The 21,983-nt window shown below is 44.6% G+C and overlaps 1 protein-coding gene across 4 annotated transcripts in view; it reads left to right on the top strand.

Annotated features, from left to right (window-relative positions):
- Positions 1–3,583: 3,583 nt before the first annotated feature.
- The window catches only part of Dis3l (DIS3 like exosome 3'-5' exoribonuclease), a 40,607-nt gene continuing 22,207 nt past the window's right edge, over positions 3,584–21,983 (top strand). The window contains exons 1-5 of one of the 4 annotated variants that reach the window (XM_048423364.3): positions 3,584–3,775; positions 5,373–5,526; positions 17,804–17,932; positions 19,389–19,524; positions 21,742–21,918. In XM_048423364.3, coding sequence (XP_048279321.3) covers positions 3,637–3,775; positions 5,373–5,526; positions 17,804–17,932; positions 19,389–19,524; positions 21,742–21,918 — 735 coding nt within the window. In that variant the 5' untranslated portion in view covers positions 3,584–3,636. The remainder of the gene's footprint in view (positions 3,776–5,372; positions 5,527–17,803; positions 17,933–19,388; positions 19,525–21,741; positions 21,919–21,983) is intronic. The other 3 variants (XM_085689225.2, XM_048423362.3, XM_048423363.3) reach the window with 3 other exon arrangements.

Genomic DNA, 21,983 nt, shown 5'->3' with positions numbered 1-21,983 from the left:
CCTACCAACTAAGCCACATCTCCAGCCACCTTAGTCTCTCTTGTTAAATGGGTGTATATGTAGGTAATGATAGTTTATCTTGAACCCTTGAGCTTGCTTTTTCTTCCCTTGCCTGCCAAGTGCAGGTATTCTCATTGCCTAGATCCCCAAGGGTTTATTTCTCTAGTAAGGATCCACTGGGAAGGGGAAGGCCAAGCTCTGCCCTAGTCTTTCAGGAACCAAAGTAGAAAGGGGCTCTGCCATCTTTAATGCTGGTTTGCCAATAACACCCTGAGCTTTGGCATCCAGCTGGTGAAACTATTACAAAAAGCATGCAGGTGGGGATTGGGGGGTATTATGAGTCATTGCAGAAAATAGTGCCATTATATTCTGCCAAAGAGAACCCAGATACATGGCCACCACCCTCTATCTGCAAAGCAGGCAAGACAACATTGGTCATCAGTTGTGCCTAAAGAAAATGTGGCCAAGAACTTGGCAAAGAGAGTTCATCCTATCTGCCATAAAGGATCCCACATACCGAATCATGTGAAGTAAGGATTCCAGGTGTGTAATGATGCGTGCTTGGCTTAATGGCTTATGGAGGGACTTATGCCAAAAGAGGTAGAATGCCCAAGCCAAGGATAGACAGCGAGCTGAGCTACAGCTGGCCCAAATAAAGAGGATGAAGCAGCAGACGGAATGGGTTGACTCATTTAGGGCTAAGCATTTTGGGCAGGGCATTCTGGTAAATTGCTTGTTTAGTTTAAAGGGTTCTTGATGCCTGCCTTCAGACCTTGAAGAACACACTTCCTGCTGCTCTATAGTCAGGTGACTGGTTCTGGTCAATGGCAAGAACGACAGCATGCCTTCTAGACTGAGTTGTTGGTGTGAGGCTCTCTAGAGGACTCTCTCCCCTTTTCCAACGACCAATGGTGTTCCAGAGAGATCCCCTTTCATTAGCCTGGGTCCTGCAGACAGACAGACTAGTGATGTTCCGCACCTGTGCAGCATCTTGTCCTGAGACACAGAGACTTTGTCAAATGAATGTATTACAGTTTATTTAATGTGTGTTGTGCAGCAGACACCTTCGCCTGCTGAGCCATCTCACTGTAGCATCAGTTAGTTTATTCTGCCTGATAGGCATTTTTTCAGTCCAGAGGCCTCAGATTGCCAAGATAAACCCCCGCCCCGAACAACCAACCAAAAGGTCTACTATAAATCTTCAGTTCTGAACTGGAGAGATGGCTCAGCAGTTAAGAGTACTGGCTGCTCTTCCAGAGGTCCTGAGTTCAATTCCCAGCAACCACATGGTGGCTCACAACCATCTGTAATGAGATCTGGTGCCCTTCTCTGGCATGCGGGCATACATGGAGGCAGAATGTTGTATACACAATAAATAAATAAATCTTTAAAAAAATTAAATTAAAAAATAAATAAATAAATCTTCAGTTCTAGGAACTAAGGAGTCCTGTTCCTCAACATAATGTGTAAAGTCAGGCCTGCATGCGTGAGAATCCCAGCACTTGAGAGACAGAGGGAGGAGTAAGTGCAAGTTCATCACAGCCCTGTCTCCAAAAGAGGCGGGGAGCTCAGAGCTTACCTGGAACACAAAGCCCTCAGTTCCATCCCCAGGCACCTGTAATCCCAAAAGTTAAAAATAGCTATAGGCAGTATGATCAGAGGTTTAGCTACATGCAAATTTAAGGCTAACCTGGAGACCTGAGATCATCTCATAAATAAATTGTACCCTTTTGCCCTAATATAAGAAAAGGAGATATGCAATGGGCATTGGATTACTGTAATTAACTTGTTTTTTGAGATAGCATCTCATGCCTCCAACTACTGTATAGCCAAGAATGACATTATTTTTTTTTAATTTATGTGCATTGGTGCTTTGCCTGCATGAGGGCGCAGGATCCCCTGGAACTGGAGTTACAGTTGTGAGCTGCCATGTGGATGCTGGGAATGAACCAGGGTCCTCTGGAAGAACAACCAGTGCTCTTAATCACTGAACTATCTCTCCAGCAGGGTCTTGAATATTTGATCCTATTGTGTCTGCCTCCCAAGTGATGGGATTATAAATTTGTGCGCCTCCCCACCTACTTTTTTTTTGGTGCATAGGACAGAACTTTGTGCATGCTAGGCAAGAACTCTACAAACTACGCTGCAGCCCACTCTTATTCTAAATGCTGATAGAAATCAACTCTCAATAGACCCTAGATATGTTCTATTCCTTAAAGGATCGTTCATTTGCAGACAATTCAAGCCACAAAGTGCTGAAAGAGAGATATTAAGGGCAGATTAAGGTCTAATCAAAGTCGTTCCTCCAATCCCATAGAATCAGAGGCTTTAAAAAGATAGGAAGGGAACTAGGGAGGGACTCATGGACAGTTGTCAAAAGTATTTTTACTGTATAGAACGATTTTGGCTACTCACTGTCTGCAGGGCTCTCTGGACTGACGCTGAGAGGAATATATATATATAATCATTGTGGAGAGAGCTAGGAACCCTAACGGTGCACCAGTTCTACGCTGTTTTCCCACTTGAGCAAGTCCACCTTGAGTTTCATTCTGAGTGACCTGACACAGAGGTCCATGAGGAGGGAATCACAACTCTATACATCCTCTTAGGGTGAAACGAGAGGCTGGACTTGGTTTAATTCAGCAGCATTGGAAGAACGCCATGTTCCAGCCAGCTGGGCCAGCCAACTTAACCAGAGCTTGCCAAACAGTAAATTTCTTAGGTGCAGGCCCTGTGGGTTACTCACCTGTGAACAGGTGGTACTTAAAAACTTGGTTTCTAGCTTGAACATTGGTTCTGCCACTTAATAACTAGGCATCCTTGGCCACTTAAGCTCCCTAATGCAGCCTCATAACCTGTAAAATGGAGATACAAGCAAATGCCCACTCCTTTGATCTATGGAAGCTAAACGAGACTCTTGTGTGGGAAGAGTCTTGCTAGAGTGCTTGGAGAAGCGAAGGACTGTGGTCTTCCTAGATACCGTCCTTTCTGTCAGTAGCTACAAGTACAATGCAATACTTAGTGATCGTGTCCATAGCAGTTTCAAGAATTCCTCTGCCAGAGGCTGTCAGCGCTACAAAAGTTGTACAGTGTTTACCCCAGAAGGATTGGTTTTCATTTTATCTGTAGTGTTTGAATGTTTACAAGTATTAAAATTTAAAATAAGCATCTTTTGAAGGGGAAAACATGTTTGGCCAGCAGGGTTACCAGCTTGTTTGTTGAGCCTTTCAATTCTTTTAGATACTGCAAAAGCAAGGATGAGAAAACTCTAGTTATTACCCCTGCTAATATGGCAGCCCTTCCCACACCGGCCTGTGAGTAGAAACAAAGTAAAATCTTCTCACGACTTTTAAACTAGCTGTCACATCCTACCGTCAGGTCCGTTGGTCCTTGGGGTCAACAATTTATCTACACTCTTCCAGGTTCAGAGGCAACTAAGGCTTAAAGAAGTCCAGGTTGGGCTGGACTGGGCTACGCGGACCCTCGGCCCCAGCAAGGTCGTTCCCGGGTTCGGAAACGCTTTTGCCACTGCAGGCCCTACCGGGCCGAGGGGCGGGCCCCAAGCCTCGGCCTCGCCTCCCGCCGCCGCCCGCCGCCCGCCGCTTCCCGGCGGCTGTGCCGGGCGACGCCGCCAACATGCTGCAGAAGCGGGAGAAGGTGCTGCTGCTGAGGACTTTCCAGGGCCGGACGCTGAGGATCGTTCGCGAGCACTACCTGCGGCCTAGCGTGCCCTGCAACAGCCCGCTCTGCCCTCAGCCAGCCGCCTGCCGCAACGGTCAGGGCCGGGAAGGACCGGGGAGGACGGGGCCCGAGGAGGGAGGGAGGACGGGATCGGAGGAGGGAGGGAGGGAGGCCGGGGCCTGAGGAGAAAGGGAGGCCGGGGTCTGACGTAGCAAGGGAGCTGGGGCCCGAGAGGGAGGCCAGGGCCGAAGGAAAGAGGAGGCCGAGGCTCCAGGCGCAATGGGAGCCCGGGCCTGGCGTCGTGATGGCGACCGGGCACTAGTGAAGGGAGCAGGGACCTAAAGAGGGAGGAAAGCCGGGCCCTGAAGAACGAGGGCGACTTTGGCTTGGCGTCAAGGGCGGAGCCAGAGCGAGCAAAAGCTGCCTGGGCTTGGCGGAACCAGGGCTGTCCGGAAGGCGGCCCGGAGCGTTCTCTGCAGTCCTGCAGCTTCAGGGGCGCTCCTCGGGGGACTCGTCTACTACCGTGACCCGGTCAAATGGGGGCGCCGAGAGAGAGCCTGGTGTTCCCTCGGCCCAGAGGCTCCGGGTGCTTCAGGTTTCCGAGGGACCTAAAGACGTAGCACCTCCCTCTTTGCGCCGGTAGCTGGGTGGCTGTGCCATGGGGGAGGCCCGCCCGCAAGAGACTGCTCCTCAAGTGTCTGTCTCCTGAGCGCACTGCTGGGCATTTGGCATTGCCTGCTCTGCTCCTGCCAGGATGCAGGCCCTCCAGCATGATAGCCTCGTCATTGTAGGAGACTTGGCCTGGCGACTACTGTGGGCCAGACTGACCCTTTTTCAGCCTGCTGTTTGTTACCCCTAGTGGGAGATGAACATGAGGGTCTTTTCAGAATATATGATTGAGGTCACAGCTTGACGAAACAGCTGTCAGTTGAGTGGCAGCCCTACCACTGCCCATACTGCACTCTTTCTAGTACATTCTCTTCAACCCTTAGGAGCAATGGTTCTCAACCTTCCTAATGCTACAACCTTTTAATACAGTTCCTCGTGTTGTAGTGACTCCCCCCACCACAAAATTATTTTATTGCTACTTCATAACTTATTTTGCTTACTGTTATGAATTAATATAAATATCTGATGTGCGACCCCTGTGAAAAGGCCGATTGTCCCTGGAGTCGCCACCCACGGGTTGAGAACCACCTCCTTAGAGCCTTGTGGCCATGTTCAGAAGCTTCAAACAGAATAACTTTGGAATTTTTAGGTACATAGAAGTAGTTAACACACATATGCACACATGTGCATTTATATGTGTATGTAGATGTAGGTATATAATGGATATGTAAATATCCATTAGAATGTTTATGCATGCCAGTGACGAGTTAATAGAAATTTAGCTTCTGCCGAAGATGTACTTGTTTTTAAAATATTAGTCATCTTCTCCCGCAGAATGGCACCAGCATAAACCATGTCGGGTTTGTATTTAATCACAGCTTAAAGAAAGGAGAGAAGGTGGCAGTGAATCTACTCTGAACTTGGAGCCGCTACCAGAGTAGATTTGTCTTGTCTTTTAAAAACTTCAAGGTGAAATTAAGATGAGACGTTATTTTGCACACCGGGGCACTGTGACATTGAAATAGTCATAAACCGAGTTTGAAAATGTTACCTAATCGCTTCCACTCTGAATTATGTTTCAGATGGGAAGCTCTTGTCTGCAGAAGTCACTCATTATGTGATTCCAGACTGGAAAGTTGTCCAGGATTACCTTGAGGTCCTCGAGTTTCCCGAGTTGAAGGGAATTATTTTCATGCAAACGGCTTGTCAGGCTGTGCAGCACCAGAGAGGCCGGAGGTATCTGGTTTACATTATTTATTTATTTATTGTGAAGGTTCTCCCACCCCCTTCAGAAAAGGTCCCTTGTTGGAGGGGAGGAGGAGGAATTCATTATTTTGTCAGAAAGGGTTTTTGAAACTAATTTGGTATTCTCTTTGCTGGTGAGGAAGGCAGCGACATTTTATATGTGTGCTTCAACACCTGACCAGAAGATCTGACAGTAGATCAATGAACTGCAGTGTCCCAGGGTGCGGGTATTTAAGGCTCTATGGTAAATTGGCTTTTGATTTACATTTTTATAGGTGGCATAATTCTTTCTTTTTATTTTTGCTAATAATGTATATTATTTAATCTTATTGATAGATTGTTTCAGGAGCATCCTTTTCTTGGGAAAAGAGTACTTTTAAATCCTATCTTCCTTTATTATGGATGCAAACTGTACTTACAGTGATTTATTCAATGAAATTAAAAATAGCTCATTCTTATTTTTAGATTAGTCCTGTAACTATCAGCCGTAGTAATTGTATTTACTGAACAAAACGTTTTTAATTGAACCAGTTTAAAATACATGCCTAAATGAAAGAAAAATTGCCCCTTTTTGTAGAAATACCCTAAAATACAGTTTTACTTCATTTAACTTTCAGAAACTTTTATGATCTGAACTTAAAACTAGAGAATAGCATGTTGGAATTATATACCCAAACTCTCAACACCCCAAGTTATTTAACAAGCAGAAACTGGATTTATTCTGTTTTTAAGATGCCTTGGTTTCTTCAGACTTTGGTAGTAAAAGATAAAGTTTTCTTTATTTGTATATGAAAATGATAAATTGTCCTTATGTTCAGTTCAGAAAAATACACGTTAACTGGAACGTGCCTGGGTTTTTTTTTTCAAATTGAGTATTTTAAAATGAGCTTGGAGTTGACTTTATTCAGTCGCAGAGATATAAATGTTTGCACACATCCAGGTTTAAACACTGCCGCAGGTGTCATATTTCAATTTCTTCTACTAAAATCAATTTGCTGTTATCATTCAGATCGCTCACACACTGCAAGCCTCTTCAACTTCTGTTTTCTAAAATGTTTTTAATATTAGGATTGTTTTGAAAACCAATTCCTGAGACAACCCAAAGCAAAGAGTTGGAATTTAAATGTCCTTTCTGCTGCATGTCTCCATAGTTAAGTTGATGAAGGGCTGCTGCTATTGGTTTCGCTGTGCTTTACTCTGTGTGTTAGTATTCTATATGAGAGAGCAAAAGGTGAGGAGCTGGGAGCAGGCCCTGCTCTAACCCTTGCTTCTCATTAGATAAGCACTTGGTCAGCTTGCATGATTGATGGCTTTAACAGATCAACCAAGTGCTGGGTTGTAAGATTTCCTGTTTCTTAGTTAGAGTTTCTGTTGCTGTAAAGAGACACCATGACCACAGCAGCTCTTATAAATGAAAACATTTCATTGGGGCAGCTCGTTTACAGTTTGAAAGGTTTCGTCCATTGTCATTATGGTAGGGAGCATGGTGGCATGAAGGCAGACATGGCTGAGAGTCCTACATCTTGCAGGCAACAAGAAGTTGACTGTGACATTGGATTATCCTGAGCATAGGAAACCTGAAAGCCCACCCCACAGTGGCGCACTTCCTCCAACAAGGCCATACCCACTCCAACAAAGCCACATCTCTTTATAATGCCACTCCCTATGAAATTATGGAGACAAACTACATTCAAACTACCACATTCTCAAATGTTACAATATCAGTCCTGCTTCTAGCAGAAAATGTTTTCCTGGGCACCCAGAAGCCAGGAGTGGTGGCAGCCGCCTGTAATCCAGCAATTGTAAAGAAGTGGCAGAAGGTCAGGAGTTCTAGGTCAGTCTACATTATATAGAAAGCTTGAAGCCAGTATAGACTATATGAGACTCTTGTCATAGCAAACAAGCATGCATAATTGTATTGGTATTTAGCTATAAATCTATTTGTAGTCTTCATGTTTAAGCACTTAATAAACCTTAAACCAAATTAGATCTTTAAATTTCATAAACAGCACAATATTATAAAACTGTAAGTGTATTACAGTAGTCCCTTGGTTTATAAAAGGAATTGATTCTAGGACCCCAGAAATCTGCAGCTCTTCAAGTTTCAGACATAAAATGGCATTGGAGAACTAGAGAGATGGCTCCGTGGTTAAGACCATTTGTTGCTCTTGAAGAGGACCTGGGTCTGATCCCCTTAACCTCAGGGTGATTCACAACTTTCTAAAACTCCAGTTCTAGAAGATCCAGTGCCGTCCCTCTTCTGACCTCTGTGGGCACCAAGCATTCTCGTGGTATACATCCATCCATCTATACATACATACATACATACATTCAGGTAAAACAGCCACACAGAAAATGAATAAATCTAATTTTAAAGATAAATAAATAATACAGTGGCATCAGTCCAGCAAGGTGGCTCAGCGTGTAAACGGTCTTGTCACCAAGCCTGATGACCTTAGTTGAATCCATAGTATCCACATGGTGGAAGGAGAAAGTCAGCTCTCTCAAATTGCCCTCTGACCTGCACACGTGCTCTGTGGCATGCACATCCTCCTTCAAAAAGGTAAGTGTAGTAAACATTGTTTTAAATGGCATGGTGTTTGCATATAGCCTTCACTCATCCTCCTGTAGGCTCTAAGTCATCTCTGTTACTAAAACACAAACACAGCCCAAGTGCTGTGCAAACTATTGTTATACTGCATTGTGTGAGGAACAAAGACAGGGAACGCATTCATTCCCCATACAGTCAAATCTTTTATTTCTAGGTATTTTCTGACTGTAAATGAAGTGCCCTTAGGTATGGACCATGAGTGCAGTGGGGGAGGCTGGCTCTGAGGTAATGTGATAGATGGTATCACTTTGCTGGAATGAAATTGCCAGGGTTGCATCTAACAACAGAGAGACATAACCTGTAATCCTGTTGTGCGGTGATGTGGTTTTATTTTGATCTCAGGAATACAAATGTAGAGAATTCCTGTTCTCATAAACAGACTGTGGAGAACAGTTGAATAATGTCAAGTCCTTGATTGTTCAGGATAATCACACATCTGTCACCTAGCAATCCTCAAATGCTTATTTAATTAAGGGGCACTGGATGATTGTGAGGCTCTCCACACATTCATGCATTCAGATGTGCATGTGTTCATCCAAATGTTTACCCAGAGACTGCTAGGACTAGAGTACAGCAGTAAACAGAGGTAGATCCAGTCCTGAGAGAGGACAGACAAGCCCAGGTCATCTCACAAACAGATGTAGAGCCACAGCTGTGGCAGATGTTCCAAAGTACCAGGACACGCTGTAACAGAACTCCAGCCAATCAGGGATCAAGGAAGGCTTTCCCGAGTGAGCTGCCTCTTAGGGACGAGGAGGAGGAGACCTGGCAAGGGGGAGCTTTCCAGGAAAAGGAGATTTCTGGCAAGCCTCCATTAGAAGGAGATGTGGCACACTCGAGGAACTGAAAGGGCGCTGGGTCAGATGGAAGGCCTCATAGGCTTTGGAGATGTCAAGGGAGAGTTTTATTCAGGATGACATGACATCAGGTTCCTGTTTGAAAAGATTACTGGACTTAGTTGAAGAGTCCTGAAGGAAAGAAGGTTGGAGGCTGTAACTGTAATTCAGATGACATGGTATGTTCGCCTGTTTGCATTACTATAACAGAACACTCGATATAGGTTACTTTCTCCTTTGTATAAAGCCACGACCAGTTCAATCCTGGGATTCTGGCTGAGGACATTTGAATCCTAACTACCTCCCAGAATCATCTCTATGCACAAGAATCTGACTGACTTTCCACCCTGTGAATATCTCACAGGGGGATGAAATTGCAATGCATGGCCTACCAGAGAGCACATTCAAACCATTCTAAACTATAGTGAGAACATGGGCAGAAATGGGTGTTCCCAGGACCTATTCAGTAGGTAGGAATCAATAGCATTTCCTGAGTATGTAACCATGGGAACTAGAATTACATCCATGTTGAAAACACTGCAGATACTAATAGTGGGTTTGTTTACTTGTAAATTTTTATTATTTGTGTATGTGTGTGTGTGGTGTGTAATATGTATGCCATGGGTGTGTGTGATTGGAGGTCAGAGGACAACTTTCAGGATCCACTGTGGGGTCCAGGGATTACATTGAGGTTATCAGTTCTACACAGCAAGTCATTTTATCTACTGAGATCTTACTGGTCCGGCAGCTTAAGATACAATAACTAGACAGTAACAGCAACCCCAGTGGTCTTTAGGTGGTAATGTTTAAGAAAATGTGGTATAGGGCTGGTGAGATGGCTCAGAGGATAAGAGCACTGGCTGCTCTTCCAGAGGTCCTGAGTTCAATTCCCAGCAATCACATGGTGGCTCACAACCATCTGTAATGAGGCCTGATGCCCTCTTCTGGCCCACAGGGATACATGCAGGCAGAATATTGTATATATAATAAATAAATAAATCTTAAAAGAAAGAAAGAAAGAAAGAAAGAAAATGTGGTATATCCATAAAATAGAATATTATTCAGCTATAGAAAGGACTGAACATGTTACCACTTGAATGAACCTTGCAAACATGCTAAATGAAACCAGGTACACACACACAAAAAGAAATTTTATGTTGAAGCCAGCAAAATGGCTCAGACAGTTGTTAAAGAGTATTTGTTTACACTGTAAAGATGTGCCTCTACCTAAGGCACCTTCTGATTGGTTTAATAAATAGCTAAATAGTCAATAGCTAGGCAAGACTTCCGGGCAAAGAATGAGAAACTGGGAGGAGAAATCTAAGCGTTCAATTTCTACAGAGACTCTGAAGAAGTTGGACATACAGTACAGAATGGAGGTAATTAAGCAGAATATAGACTAATAGAGACAGGTTAATTTAAGTTATAAAGCTAGTTGGGAAAAAGCCTAAGCTAAGGCCAACCTTTCATAATTAATAGGAAGCCTTCATGTTGTTAGTGGGGAGCTAGCAGTTCCAATTTGAGAAAGCTTGCTACAGACACTTGCCACCAACCTGACAACCAGGAACCTGCATGGTAGGAGAAAACTGACTCATACAGGTTGTCTTCTGGCATGCACAGGCTTACACACAGACATATACACTAAATCAATTAGCTTAAAAAATGTAGTCATGTAGTGACTCACACCTTTAATCCCAACACTCAGGAGGCAGAGGCAGGCAGACCTCTGTGAGTTCAAGGCCAGCCTGATCTACAGAGTGAGTTCCAGGACAGCCAGTACTATTACATAAAGAAACCCTGTCTCGAAAAACAAAAACAACAACAACAACAACAACAACAAAATTTAGTCATAAATAATTTTATTTATGTAAAATGTATGGAGCTGGGCGGTGGTGGCACACACCTTAATTCCAGCACTTGGGAGGCAGAGGCAGGCGCTGACTTCAGATAACATTGCAGACTGAGTGGTGTTAGCTGCTTTTCTGTTACCGTGACAGATATACCTGAGAACATTAACTCACAGAGAGGAAAGGTTCGTCTCCATACATGATGTGAGAGGTTCCAGGCTCTGCTCCATCAGCCCTGTTGCACTGAACCTGTAATACACGTCAGGGTAGAAGAATGTGGCCAAGCAGAGCTGCTCCCTCATGACCAGGAAGCAGAGAGCCGAGTCCCACAGTCTTTTTAAGGTTCTCATCCCAAATGACTTGAAGGCCTCCTCCCTGGGATGCCTGGAAGCTCTGCTGCTTGCAGAGAAACAAACTTCAGGAGGCAAGAAGGAAACTCAGTTCAGCATGACTTTAGTTAGCAGGCTGGTTCAAACTTCTGGAGTCTAGCCCCAAGCAGTTTCTTTTTTACATATTTAAACACATAAAACTTTGAAAAAAATTCTCTTGATAATTATCACAACAAAATTTAAGGTGTGGCTACATCAAAACTCCCTGTAAAGTGCATGTCTTGAGGTCCACAAGAATGGGTTCTAAAGAGCAGTGGTGGTGTACACCTTTAATCCCAGCACGCAGCAGGCAGAAGCAGGAGGATCTCTGAGAGTTCGAGGCCAGTCTGGTCTACAGAGCGAGTTCCAGGACAGACTCCAAAGTTACAGAGAAACCCTGTCTTGAAAAGCCAAAAAAAAAAAAAAAAAAAAAAAAGCACATTAGCAAACTCTTTTGCAAAGTACATGGGACCTATAAGAATGGATTGTATTGCCTAAGAAACAGTGCTCAGGAGTTTGGGAGATTCAGATGAGAGCTGACTCCATTGACTAACAAAAGGTCACCAAGTTAGCAAACTCAAGCCTTCTGACTGAACTGAGTGTTTAACAGTTCTGGTTTCTCTGTTCTGCTGTCTGGAAGCACACATCCTTCTATACTCCCCAAAAGTCTACCTCCTAAAGGTTCTGCTATATCTAAATAGCATCACTGTGGGTCATTTAACATAGGAGCCTGGGGACATCCAGATCCAAACTGTAAACAGGAGTGGCAGTACAGGCCTGAAATCTTAACACTCTGGAGGTTGAGGCGCGGGGATCAAAGTAAGTTAATGAAGCCAAGTGCGGCAGCGCATGCCTTTAATGTCAGCACACAGGAGGCAGAGGCCTACAGAACTCTGAGACTACATAGTGAAACCCCGTCTCAGAAAAGAAAAGTTGTAGCCAACCTGAGTTTGATGCATAAGCTAGTCTAGGTTCCATAGCAAGACTCAGCTCAAAATGTTTTGTTGGGTTTTTTGTTTGTTTGGTTGGTTGTTTGGTTGTGTGTGTGTGTTTTGTGTGTGTGAGTATGGTTTTTTTTTTTTAAAGATTTATTTATTCATTGTGTATACAGTGTTCTGCAGGCCAGAAGAGGGCACCAGATGTTACTACAGATGGTTGTGAGCCACCATGTGGTTGCTGGGAATTGAACTCAGAAAGCAGTGCTCTTAACGGCAGGCAGTGCTCTTAACGGCTGAGCCATCTCTCCAGCCCCCAGTGAGTATGTTTTTTAAGCCCAAGCATTAGCTAGGTATGGTGATTCAGGGTCAGCAGATGTCAGCTTGTAAAGCACTTGCCACCAAGTCGCCATCCTGAGATCAGTCTCCAGGACCCAGATGATGGGAACAGAGAACCAGCTCCTGTAAATTGTCCCCTAGCCTCCATGATGGGCATGCACATGCACATGAAGTAAATGTATGTCATTTTTATGATTCAGATGACAGCGTGATGATTATTGAGATACTCCAAAATGGACTCCATAAATGCCATTAAATAGTGACTGACAGGACTAGAAACATAAACATATTGAAGTTATAAGACCCCTAAAAGTAGGTCTAGGAGACCCTAGCATGGTGCTGCAAAGCCTAGCAAAGAAAGACACTCCTGAGTTCAGTTCCCTGTTTTCCCTTTGCTTGTCCCTAGAGCATTGCTTCTCTATAGCAGGTCTTTCTTGTCCGATTTTCATTTTTGGACCTCCAGGCCCCAAATGATGACACAGAGACTTATTATTAATTATGAAAGCAAGCTTAGGCTTATCCCACTAGCTCTTACAACTTAAATTAACCTGTTTCTGTTAATCTACTTTCAGCCACATGGCTTTTTACCTCTCCTCCATATTTTATATACCCGACTTCCTCAGTGTCTTGCTGGTGTCTCCTGATTCTAACCCTGAGTTCCTCTCTCTGCCCTGAAGTCCCACCTGTTCTCTCCTCACCAGCTATTGGCCATTCAGCTCTTTATTAAACCAGTCAGATGCTTTAGGCAGGCAAGGTAAAACAGCAAAACATCTTCACATGGTATATCTTCACACGGTGTGATAAAATATTCTGCAGCTGTTCTTGGCCTTCCTAACCCTGCCACCCTTTAATACAGTTCCTCGTGTGGTGATCCTAACCATAAGATTATTTTTGTTGCTACTTAACTGTAATTTTGCTACTGTTATGAATCGTAATGTAAGTGTCTGATATGCAGGATATCTGATATGCAACCCCTATGAAAAGGTTAGCCCACTCCCCAAGGGGTTTCAACACACAGACTGAGAACCACTGCCTTAGAGGGAGTTATCAGCAGAGACGGAATGTTGCATCTGTAGGCAAGGGCACCATCACCACCAAAGGGGAATGTTGCATCTGTAGGCAAGGGCACCATCACCAGTGATGGGGGCAGAGGATTGCATCTGTAGATGAGACCCCCATACCATTGAATAAAAATAGTAAAAAAGTCATCAAGCTGGGCATACCGCCATGTCCTTGCAGTCACAGCACTTGAGAGGCTGAGACAGGTAACTTACTTGAACCCAGGAGTTCATAGCTAGCCTGGGCAACATAGCAAGATGGTGTACCTGTCCCTCCCTACTCCCTTCCCCAAAATTCAGTCTAAAGAAGTTAGTTTATCCATCTCCAGGAAATATTTTGAAAGATTTAGTTGATAAAGGTTTGGGAACTGTCTAAGCCTGTCTAAGGAAACTAGTTTTTGTTTTGTTTTGTTTTTTCAGTCAGTCTGAAAGTTTTGTTTTGAGAGAGTTTCCCATAGCCCAGGCTGACTCAAACTCCTTGTTTGCTGAGGATGACCTTGAACATCTGATCTTCCTATCTCTCCTTCCCAAGTCCTAGGATCAAAGCTATGCTCCACCAAGTCCGGCCTAAGACTGGAATGTTTAAAATGGAAGATTTTGACTGTCTAAACCACTGCTGCTCTGGTAACATTGTCCACAATGCTCTGAAGCTTCTCTGCGTGGACTTCACACAGGCTTCTGTCTGCTGACTCTGTCTTAAACACTGCACAACCTGCCAACAGGAATTATGACTGCATTGTATGTGTGCACTGCTAAATTATAACTACAAGCCCACACATCTCCAGAAGCCCTGACTGTCACACTCGGGGTGATTCACTGCTGAGCCCCTGTCTTCCCCATCAGTAGGCTCATGCCATTTCTCCATTTCCCTTACCTGGCTGACAAATGAAAGCACACAGAACCCTCCTATGGTAGAGAGAGAGAACCAACTCCACAGAGTTGTCCTCTGCCATCCACATGTACTTTGTGGCATATACATGCCCCCACATATACACACACACAGTAGTATTAAATACAATTTCAAATGAAGGTGATGCCAGGTATGGTGAAATGGCCTTTAATCTCAGCACTTGGGAGACAGTGACAGACTGAGCTCTGTGAGCTCAAGGCCAGCCAGCCTGGTCTACGTAGGGAGAACCTGTCTCAAAAAATAATAGATAGCCTGGCCGTGGTGGCGCTCGGGAGGCAGAGGGAAGTGGATCTCTGTGAATTCGAGGCCAGCCTAGTCTACTAGAGCTAGCTCCAGAACAGGCTTTAAAACTACAGAGAAACCCTGTCTCGGAAAAAAACAAAAACAAAAACAAAAAAAAAAAGCAATAGATAGATAAGTAAAGTTAGTGAAGGTGCCGCGTGTCGAACTGGCAAAAGAGTAACTGGATTCTGAAGATGGCCGTTTATTCAGACCCCAAATCCTGGACTTAGGTCACTGCTGACACCGATGCTATGCCTACATTCCTTATGGCCCTGCTGTGGGTTGAGTACTGAGGACAGAATGGAGCACACACGTCTGCTATCTTGAATGTCCCGTCCCCACTTGTCACCTTTGGCCTGTTTGTCTGGCTTTCTTCCATTCATGCTTCAGGTCTCAGGCCTGCTCCAGGAAGTCCTTATTCTTTCACCAATTTTTTCCATTAGAGTGAAGGATTCTGTGATTTTTTTTCAAAGTACATAACTTTTTTTTTACATTTTTGTTAAATATATACACATAAAATTCGGCATTTGTAGACGGTAGGGCTGTAACCCAATTTGTAGAGTGCTTGTCTAGCATATGTGAAGCCTTAGGTTTGGTCCCCAGCACCACATAAACCAGGTAGGTGGAGGCAGGAAGATCACTGCGTAGTGTTTGACATGAGCCTGGGCTGTATGAGACTCTGTCATTTTTTTATTTCTTTGGTTGTTTTGTTTATTTGGTTGTTTTGAGACAACGTCTTTCTATATTGTCCTGGCACTCACTGTGTAGACCAGTGGCCTCTAACTCACAGACATCCAACTGCCTTTGCCTCCCAAGTGCTGGGATTACAGGCATGTGCTACCATGCCCAGGTGAGAACCTGTCCTAAAGAAAATAAAAATTAGCCAGGTGGTGGTGGCACACGCCTTTAATCCCAGCACTTGGAGGCAGAAGCAGGTGGATCTCTTGAGTTCAAGGCCAGCCTGGTCTACGAGTGGAGTTCCACCCATGACAGCCAGGGCTACACAGAAAAACCATGTCTCAAAAAAACAAAGCAAAAAAGATTGACATTTTTGTAATTCCTAAGTATACAGTTTACTGACTCTATGTCCGTTGTCAAAATTGTGCAGCTATCCATAACCCAAGTTCTGGAATTTTTCCTATCCCTGCATCGAAAGTCTGTACTACTTAAATGCCACCTCTCCCTTCTTGACCCCAACCCCAAGTAACGAGTCTGCTTTCTCCTCATATATCTGCTCTATGTGCCTTACACAGCTGGGGCCACAGTGTTTGCTCTTTCGTGACTGGTTTCCTTCACTCGCCCTGTGTCCAGGCTCATCCATGTGACAGCATGTGTCGGAGTCCCCCTTTCGAAGGCCAAGTATTATTGACATTGGATCTCTTATTTCTTGTCAGTTGCATCCAGCCTTTTGTTGCTGTAAAAGATGCCACTGTGAACATGGGTGTCCAGATATCTGTCTGAATCCCATTTTTATTTGGTTGGATTTTGTGGTTTTATTTATTTGGGTACTTATTTATTCAGCAGGGTTCGGTGTTTATCCTAGGGCCTCGTGCATTTGAGGCAAACCCTCCAGCTGAGCTGCATCACAAGGGTCTGGTTCTGTCTTTTGGACATGCACCTAGAAATGGGCTTGCAATTCTGGCTTTGATTTTTTTTTTTTGCTTGCTGTAGTCAGGCTGCTGCAGTGGGCCCTGTCCTGTCTAGATGATGCCTCCAAGAGCATCCAGTGCAGTACACTCACTCTCCAGCCAGAGGCCTGGCCCAGGAGGGTAACAAACACTCGCCAAGGTGATCATTTCTCCACAAATAATCAGAGTGAGTGCAAGGCCTTGGATCAGATCCTAGCACTGCAAAACCAACAGCCCTACCCATTCCTTTTAAAATAACTACCTAAATGTCTCCTGTAATGTTTCTTGATGACAGGCTCTTGAAACGTTCTTCTGCAGAAGCTGGCCCTTGGTAGACTTGCTGTTTGGGCATGGTTCTGGTAACACTGCTGGAAGGCTCTCTGAATTGGAAAAACTTTACTTTCTGTTAGCTGTCTGACAGCTGGGTTTATCTCTTCATGAAATCATGGAGGTTGTATAGATACAGTTCACTGGTTTACTTTACATGACCTTTTCCAGGCCTGCCAGCTAAAGGGAAATGTATTAGTGCTTAAAAATACATGCTTAAAAATTAATAAAATTATTAATCCCAGCACTCAGAAAGTAGGAGCAAGCTAATCTCTGTGAGTTCAAAGCCAGCCTGCTCTACAGAGTAAGTTCCAGGACAGCCAGGGATACACAGAGAAACCCTGTCTCAAATAAACAAAAACAAAAAGTTTGCCATCAAGTAGGAAGCAAAAAAGGTGCCAAGCTTTACTTGTGTGCTGTGGCCGTGAAAGGGCAGATAATGTAACTACATAGTAAAATAGCCAAGCATCGCTGAGGGAAAGCAGGAGAAGAGGTCTAATTAATCTGCAAACTAATTAATGAGGCCTTCCCCAAGTGAAAGCAACTAATAGACAAAACTGAGAACCGCTAACACTGAGAAACAGGAGCCAATAGTAATAAATGCTTCTCGGGGTAGGTTAGTTTACTCCCTTCTTTTCGTTGGTGTGTGTGTGTGTGTGTGTGTGTGTGTGATGTGTACGCTCAGAAGACAACCTGTCTTTGTCTTTCACTCTGTTTCAGACAGAATCTCTAGCTCACCACTGCACACACAGACTGGTTTCTGGAGCTCTTTCTGTCTCCTCTCCCCAGTCTCCCAGTATGAGTACGACAGATGCTCTCACCCAACTTTATTTGGGTTCTGGGAAGTTTGACCTGAGGTCCTCATACTTGTGTGGCAAGCACTATTACCTACTGAGCCATCTTCCCAGCCCTTATTTTGTCTTTTAAGCCAGGTTCTCACTATATCTCCCAAACCACCCTCGAACTCATGATCCTTCTACCTCAGTCTCCTGAGAGCTGGGACATTTCTTGGGCTTTAAACAATCCATCTCTCACTCTGAAATGCCTCATCTGTTTTGATCCTTGGCATGAGTTGGCAGGAGATGAGTACCTGCTGTGTTAGATTTATTCTGTCCCCTGTGTTTCAGACAGTATAACAAACTGCGAAACCTCCTGAAGGATGCTCGCCATGACTGCGTTCTCTTTGCTAACGAGTTCCAGCAGCACTGTTACCTACCCCGGGAAAAGGGGGAGGCCATGGAGAAGTGGCAGACCAGGTGCGCATCAGGTCACAACACCCTTCGTTGGAACCCATTCTATTTCCTCGTCTGTGGCTCTTCGGGCTTGCTCTGCACTACACCAGAACACGGCAGCAGCTGCTCTAGAACTGCGGCTAGCGCTGAGGTGTTGGTGTTTTAGATGTGTCATCTGAATACGTAATGGTTAAGTTGTTAAAATTGGGATTGAGGAGACGAAGGTACCCAGCCTGAGATTGTCTAGACCCAAGGGCTGGAATGTCCTACTAGTGGTGTAGAAGGCTTAACTTTGATGTCTTAAGATAAAAAGATGACTTGCTCAATTTAATGTCCTGGGCCAGTCTCACTAAATGGAAACTGTCCTAGAAAATGCAGTCTGCCCAGAACTTCAGAGTGAAGCGAGCACTTGGGTGTGGGGTGTTGCAAATAGTGGCTCCCCACAGCAGGAGCGAGTGATGGCAGGAAGATGGGGGCTGTAAAGCTGATGTGGGAAAAGGAGGCTCAGTCAGTCCTGCTGGGACCTTGGAGGGACCCTGTAGAATACCTCGCAAAGTGGCCCAAATGCAAGAGCTCAGGCACCTTAGGTAATTGCCCCCTAGATGTTAACTCCAAGGTTCTTTGGGGTAGAGTGTAACTGCCCACAGCCCTCAGAGAGGGATGCACACACCTGCCGAAAAGGACCTTCCACGACAGTGCACTTCCCTGGGAGCACACTACAGTCCTGAACCTAGTTCTCCAGACCCGGGGGAAGATTCCAGGCATATCATGTGGTTTTCTTTCAGGTCTTATTAGCTTGCAGCTGGTTTTTCTCTTAGCTGGAGACTTCCTCATCTTTCATAGAGTTGCTGGTTATTTTGCAGGTGCACCGTAGCTCAGCCTCCAATTAGAAAGTGTTACAAAGTGACAGTCTGGGGTCTCTCTTATGTTATGCCTGCTTGTTGGGATGGGGTGTGTGCAACATGGGAGTCAGTTCTTTCCTTCTTTATATATATTTTATGTACATTGGTGTTTTGCCATGAGTGTCAGTTCCCCTGGAGCTAGAATTACAGACAGTTGTAAGCTGCTATGTGGGTGCTGGGAATTGAACCTGGATCCTTTGGAAGAGCAGTCAGTGCTCTTAACCACTGAACCATCTCTCCAGGACCCCGTCTGGGGTTTCTAAACAAAAGCAGGAACTGAAAATAGTTGCTATGGGGCTGAGCATAGGAAGAAGAGATAGGAGGTGCTTTCTGATTTCTTTGTCTCCCACAGAGGGCCTAGCCCGCCCTCAGTTATCTAGATACCCAGGAAATATTTGTTGTGTAAAGAAAGAACAAAAGAATGATTGGATGGATGGATGGATGGATGGATGGATGGATGGATGGATGGATGGATGATTAGTTATATAGACTCAGGGTGACAGATAGGAACCAAGTGTGACATTCTGAAGAGCAGCTGTGTTTATACTTCGGATGCTCACCACCCTTTGCTGTCCCAGGAGCATATACAACTCAGCTGTTTGGTACTATCACCACTGCGGGGACAGGATGCCCATCGTTATGGTGACGGAAGATGAAGAGGCCATTCAGCAGTATGGGAGTGAAACAGAAGGCGTGTTTGTAATTTCTTTCAAGGTATTTCCAGTGGCACATGCGCACACACATTCAGTTCTTTTGAGTTTTTTGTTTGCTTATTTGGTTTGGTTTTGGGTTTTGTTGTTGTTTTGGGTTTTGTTTTTTGTTTTTGTTGTTTTTTGAGACGAGGTTTGATTGTGTAGCCCCAACTAGCCTAGAACTCACTCTGTAGACCAGGCTGGCCTCGAATTCAAGAAATCCACCTGCCTCTGCCTCCTGAGTGCTGAGGTTAAAGGTGTGCACCACCACTGCCTGGCTACTTGTTCAGTTCTTAACAGTGCCTGTAAGGCTGCAGTCTAGATCCTTTGGCAACACAGATAAGAGAAAGTAGGCTTCATAGTAATTCTGGTACCGGGGTAGGATTGCGAATTCTGAGGCAGGAACTCACTGAAAGTCTGAGTCCAGCCTGGGCTGCAGAGTGAGAACCCATCTCATAAAAAAAGGGAAGGGAAATAGAAGGAAGACTTTATTATGGTTCATACTGGGAGCTGGAGAGATGGCTCAGGGGTTTGGAGCATTTACTGCTCTCACAGAGGACCTAGGTTCAGTTCCCAGCACACATATGGCAACTAACAACTGTCTGACCTCTTCTGACTTCCTCAAGCACCAGGCATGCATGCCTGTGGTACATATACATACAGTGTAAAACACTCATGCCCATGAAACAAATAAGTCTTTTAAAAAGAGAGAGAGAGAGATGATTCATAGCATTATTATTAACCAGGTGGTCTTGACTTTTGCAAATTCTACCAGCTGAGCCACATCCCTAGCCCCTTAAAGCCAGTCTTGTATGTCAATAACCCCTCACTTTTCCCCACTGGAATTATGCATGAAGAAGAGCAGGGGCACTGGGAGCCAAGATGTGGCATTATTTATGTGAAGGCTATCCAGTCGCAGTACGTCATTTTATCAGTGCTAGTTGCTTCTGGCTGTCATAGCAACACCTTCTTCCTATCTCTTAAGTACCTTCTAAGAGATTGGGCTGATGGTTAATCTCTCCATAGATGGCAGGTCTCTCCTGTCTGTCCAGTTGGCCAATCAAATCTACTGGCTGATTGCATTTTCTGATGCAAAAACCAAGATGCAGCCTCCATTATCCCTGTCAGCTTAGAGAACGTCCAGTTCCAATTTTAAATTGTAGATTCCATAAGGATTCCCATGTGCATGTATTGCTAAAGATTTGCCAATAGAATTTTCTTGCCTGTGCTATAAAAATGTGTTCTGGAATGCCAGAGAATTCCAGGGGCGCTAGATATTAATGGTAGTGTCACTTGCTTTTTCTGTTGTAATACATCATGTCTTGATCCTGCAGAGGACAGTTGACTAAAATTACATTTTTCTACTTTTTTTGAGAATTACTTTTCTTTGTAGTCCAATAGTATAGGACAGTTTTATTTTGTAGAGCAGTTCTTGAGCAAACTGTGAGCAAGGGCCCGTAGAGGTGAGTGATAGTGGAGAAAGAGAGAAGAGGGTCAGGCTCAGGCGAGAGGGAAACAGGATTCTCTTTGGGGACTTAACGTTAGATGTGAAGAACCAAGGTGATCAACTCTTCGTGAAGAGGTTGTTTCCTGACAAAATGGGGTATTAGGTGGCACACGAGCACGGGGTTGCCGTGCTGACGTTGGTGTGGACAGAACTTTTAAGAGGAAGAAAGGAAGAAAGGAAACTGTTCGAACAGGATTGAAATTAATAGAAGTGCTGGCTTCCACAGAAGGATGTTTTCTTTCCTTTATAATTGGAGAAAAGAGAATGTATTTTAGCCTTAAATTAAGTTGAAATCACATGTAAGAAGATAAGAATACGTAATAGAAGATTTTCCTATCTGTTCTTTATAGACTATCATGTTCAGAAGTGAGATACATAGAGAAACAAATTGATGTATGTGTGTTTGTGTGTGTGTGTTCAGTGTATGTATAGTGCAGGTGCACACATGGAGACCAGAGGAGGACACTGAATGTCTTACTTTATTACTCCTACCTTATTCCCTGGGGATAATTTCTCTACTGCCTTGGCCAGCAAGCCCCAGCAATCCTCCTGACTCAGAGTCCTCACGCCCTCAGCACAGGGTTACAGTGGGAGTTTTCATGTGGGAGCTGGGATTTGAAGTCAGGTCTTCAGGCAGATATTCTTACCTGCTTAGCCCACTTGGTCTTGTAGTAGTGCTGGAATGAAGACTCAGCATCCAACCACTTTTCTCTGTGCCTTTACCAAATACAGAATTACTTGGACAACTTCTGGCCAGATTTAAAGGCTGCCCATGAGCTCTGTGACTCCATCCTGCAGTCTCGCCGGGAAAGGGAGAGTGAAAGTCAGGAAACCCATGGGAAGGAGTACCCAGAACACCTTCCCCTGGAAGTGCTGGAGGCAGGCATCAAATCCGGACGCTACATCCAGGTGAGGGTGGCAGTGACAGGTAGGTGTCAGTACAACCAGCATACTTTTTTTTTCTCTTCTTAGCT

The sequence above is a fragment of the Myodes glareolus genome, chromosome 4 (genome assembly GCF_982192425.1).
Source record: "Myodes glareolus chromosome 4, mMyoGla1.1, whole genome shotgun sequence".
Classification (NCBI taxonomy): Eukaryota; Metazoa; Chordata; class Mammalia; order Rodentia; family Cricetidae; genus Myodes; species Myodes glareolus.
The sequence above is the reverse complement of the archived record's forward strand: the minus strand, read 5'-3'. Positions and strand labels throughout refer to the sequence as shown.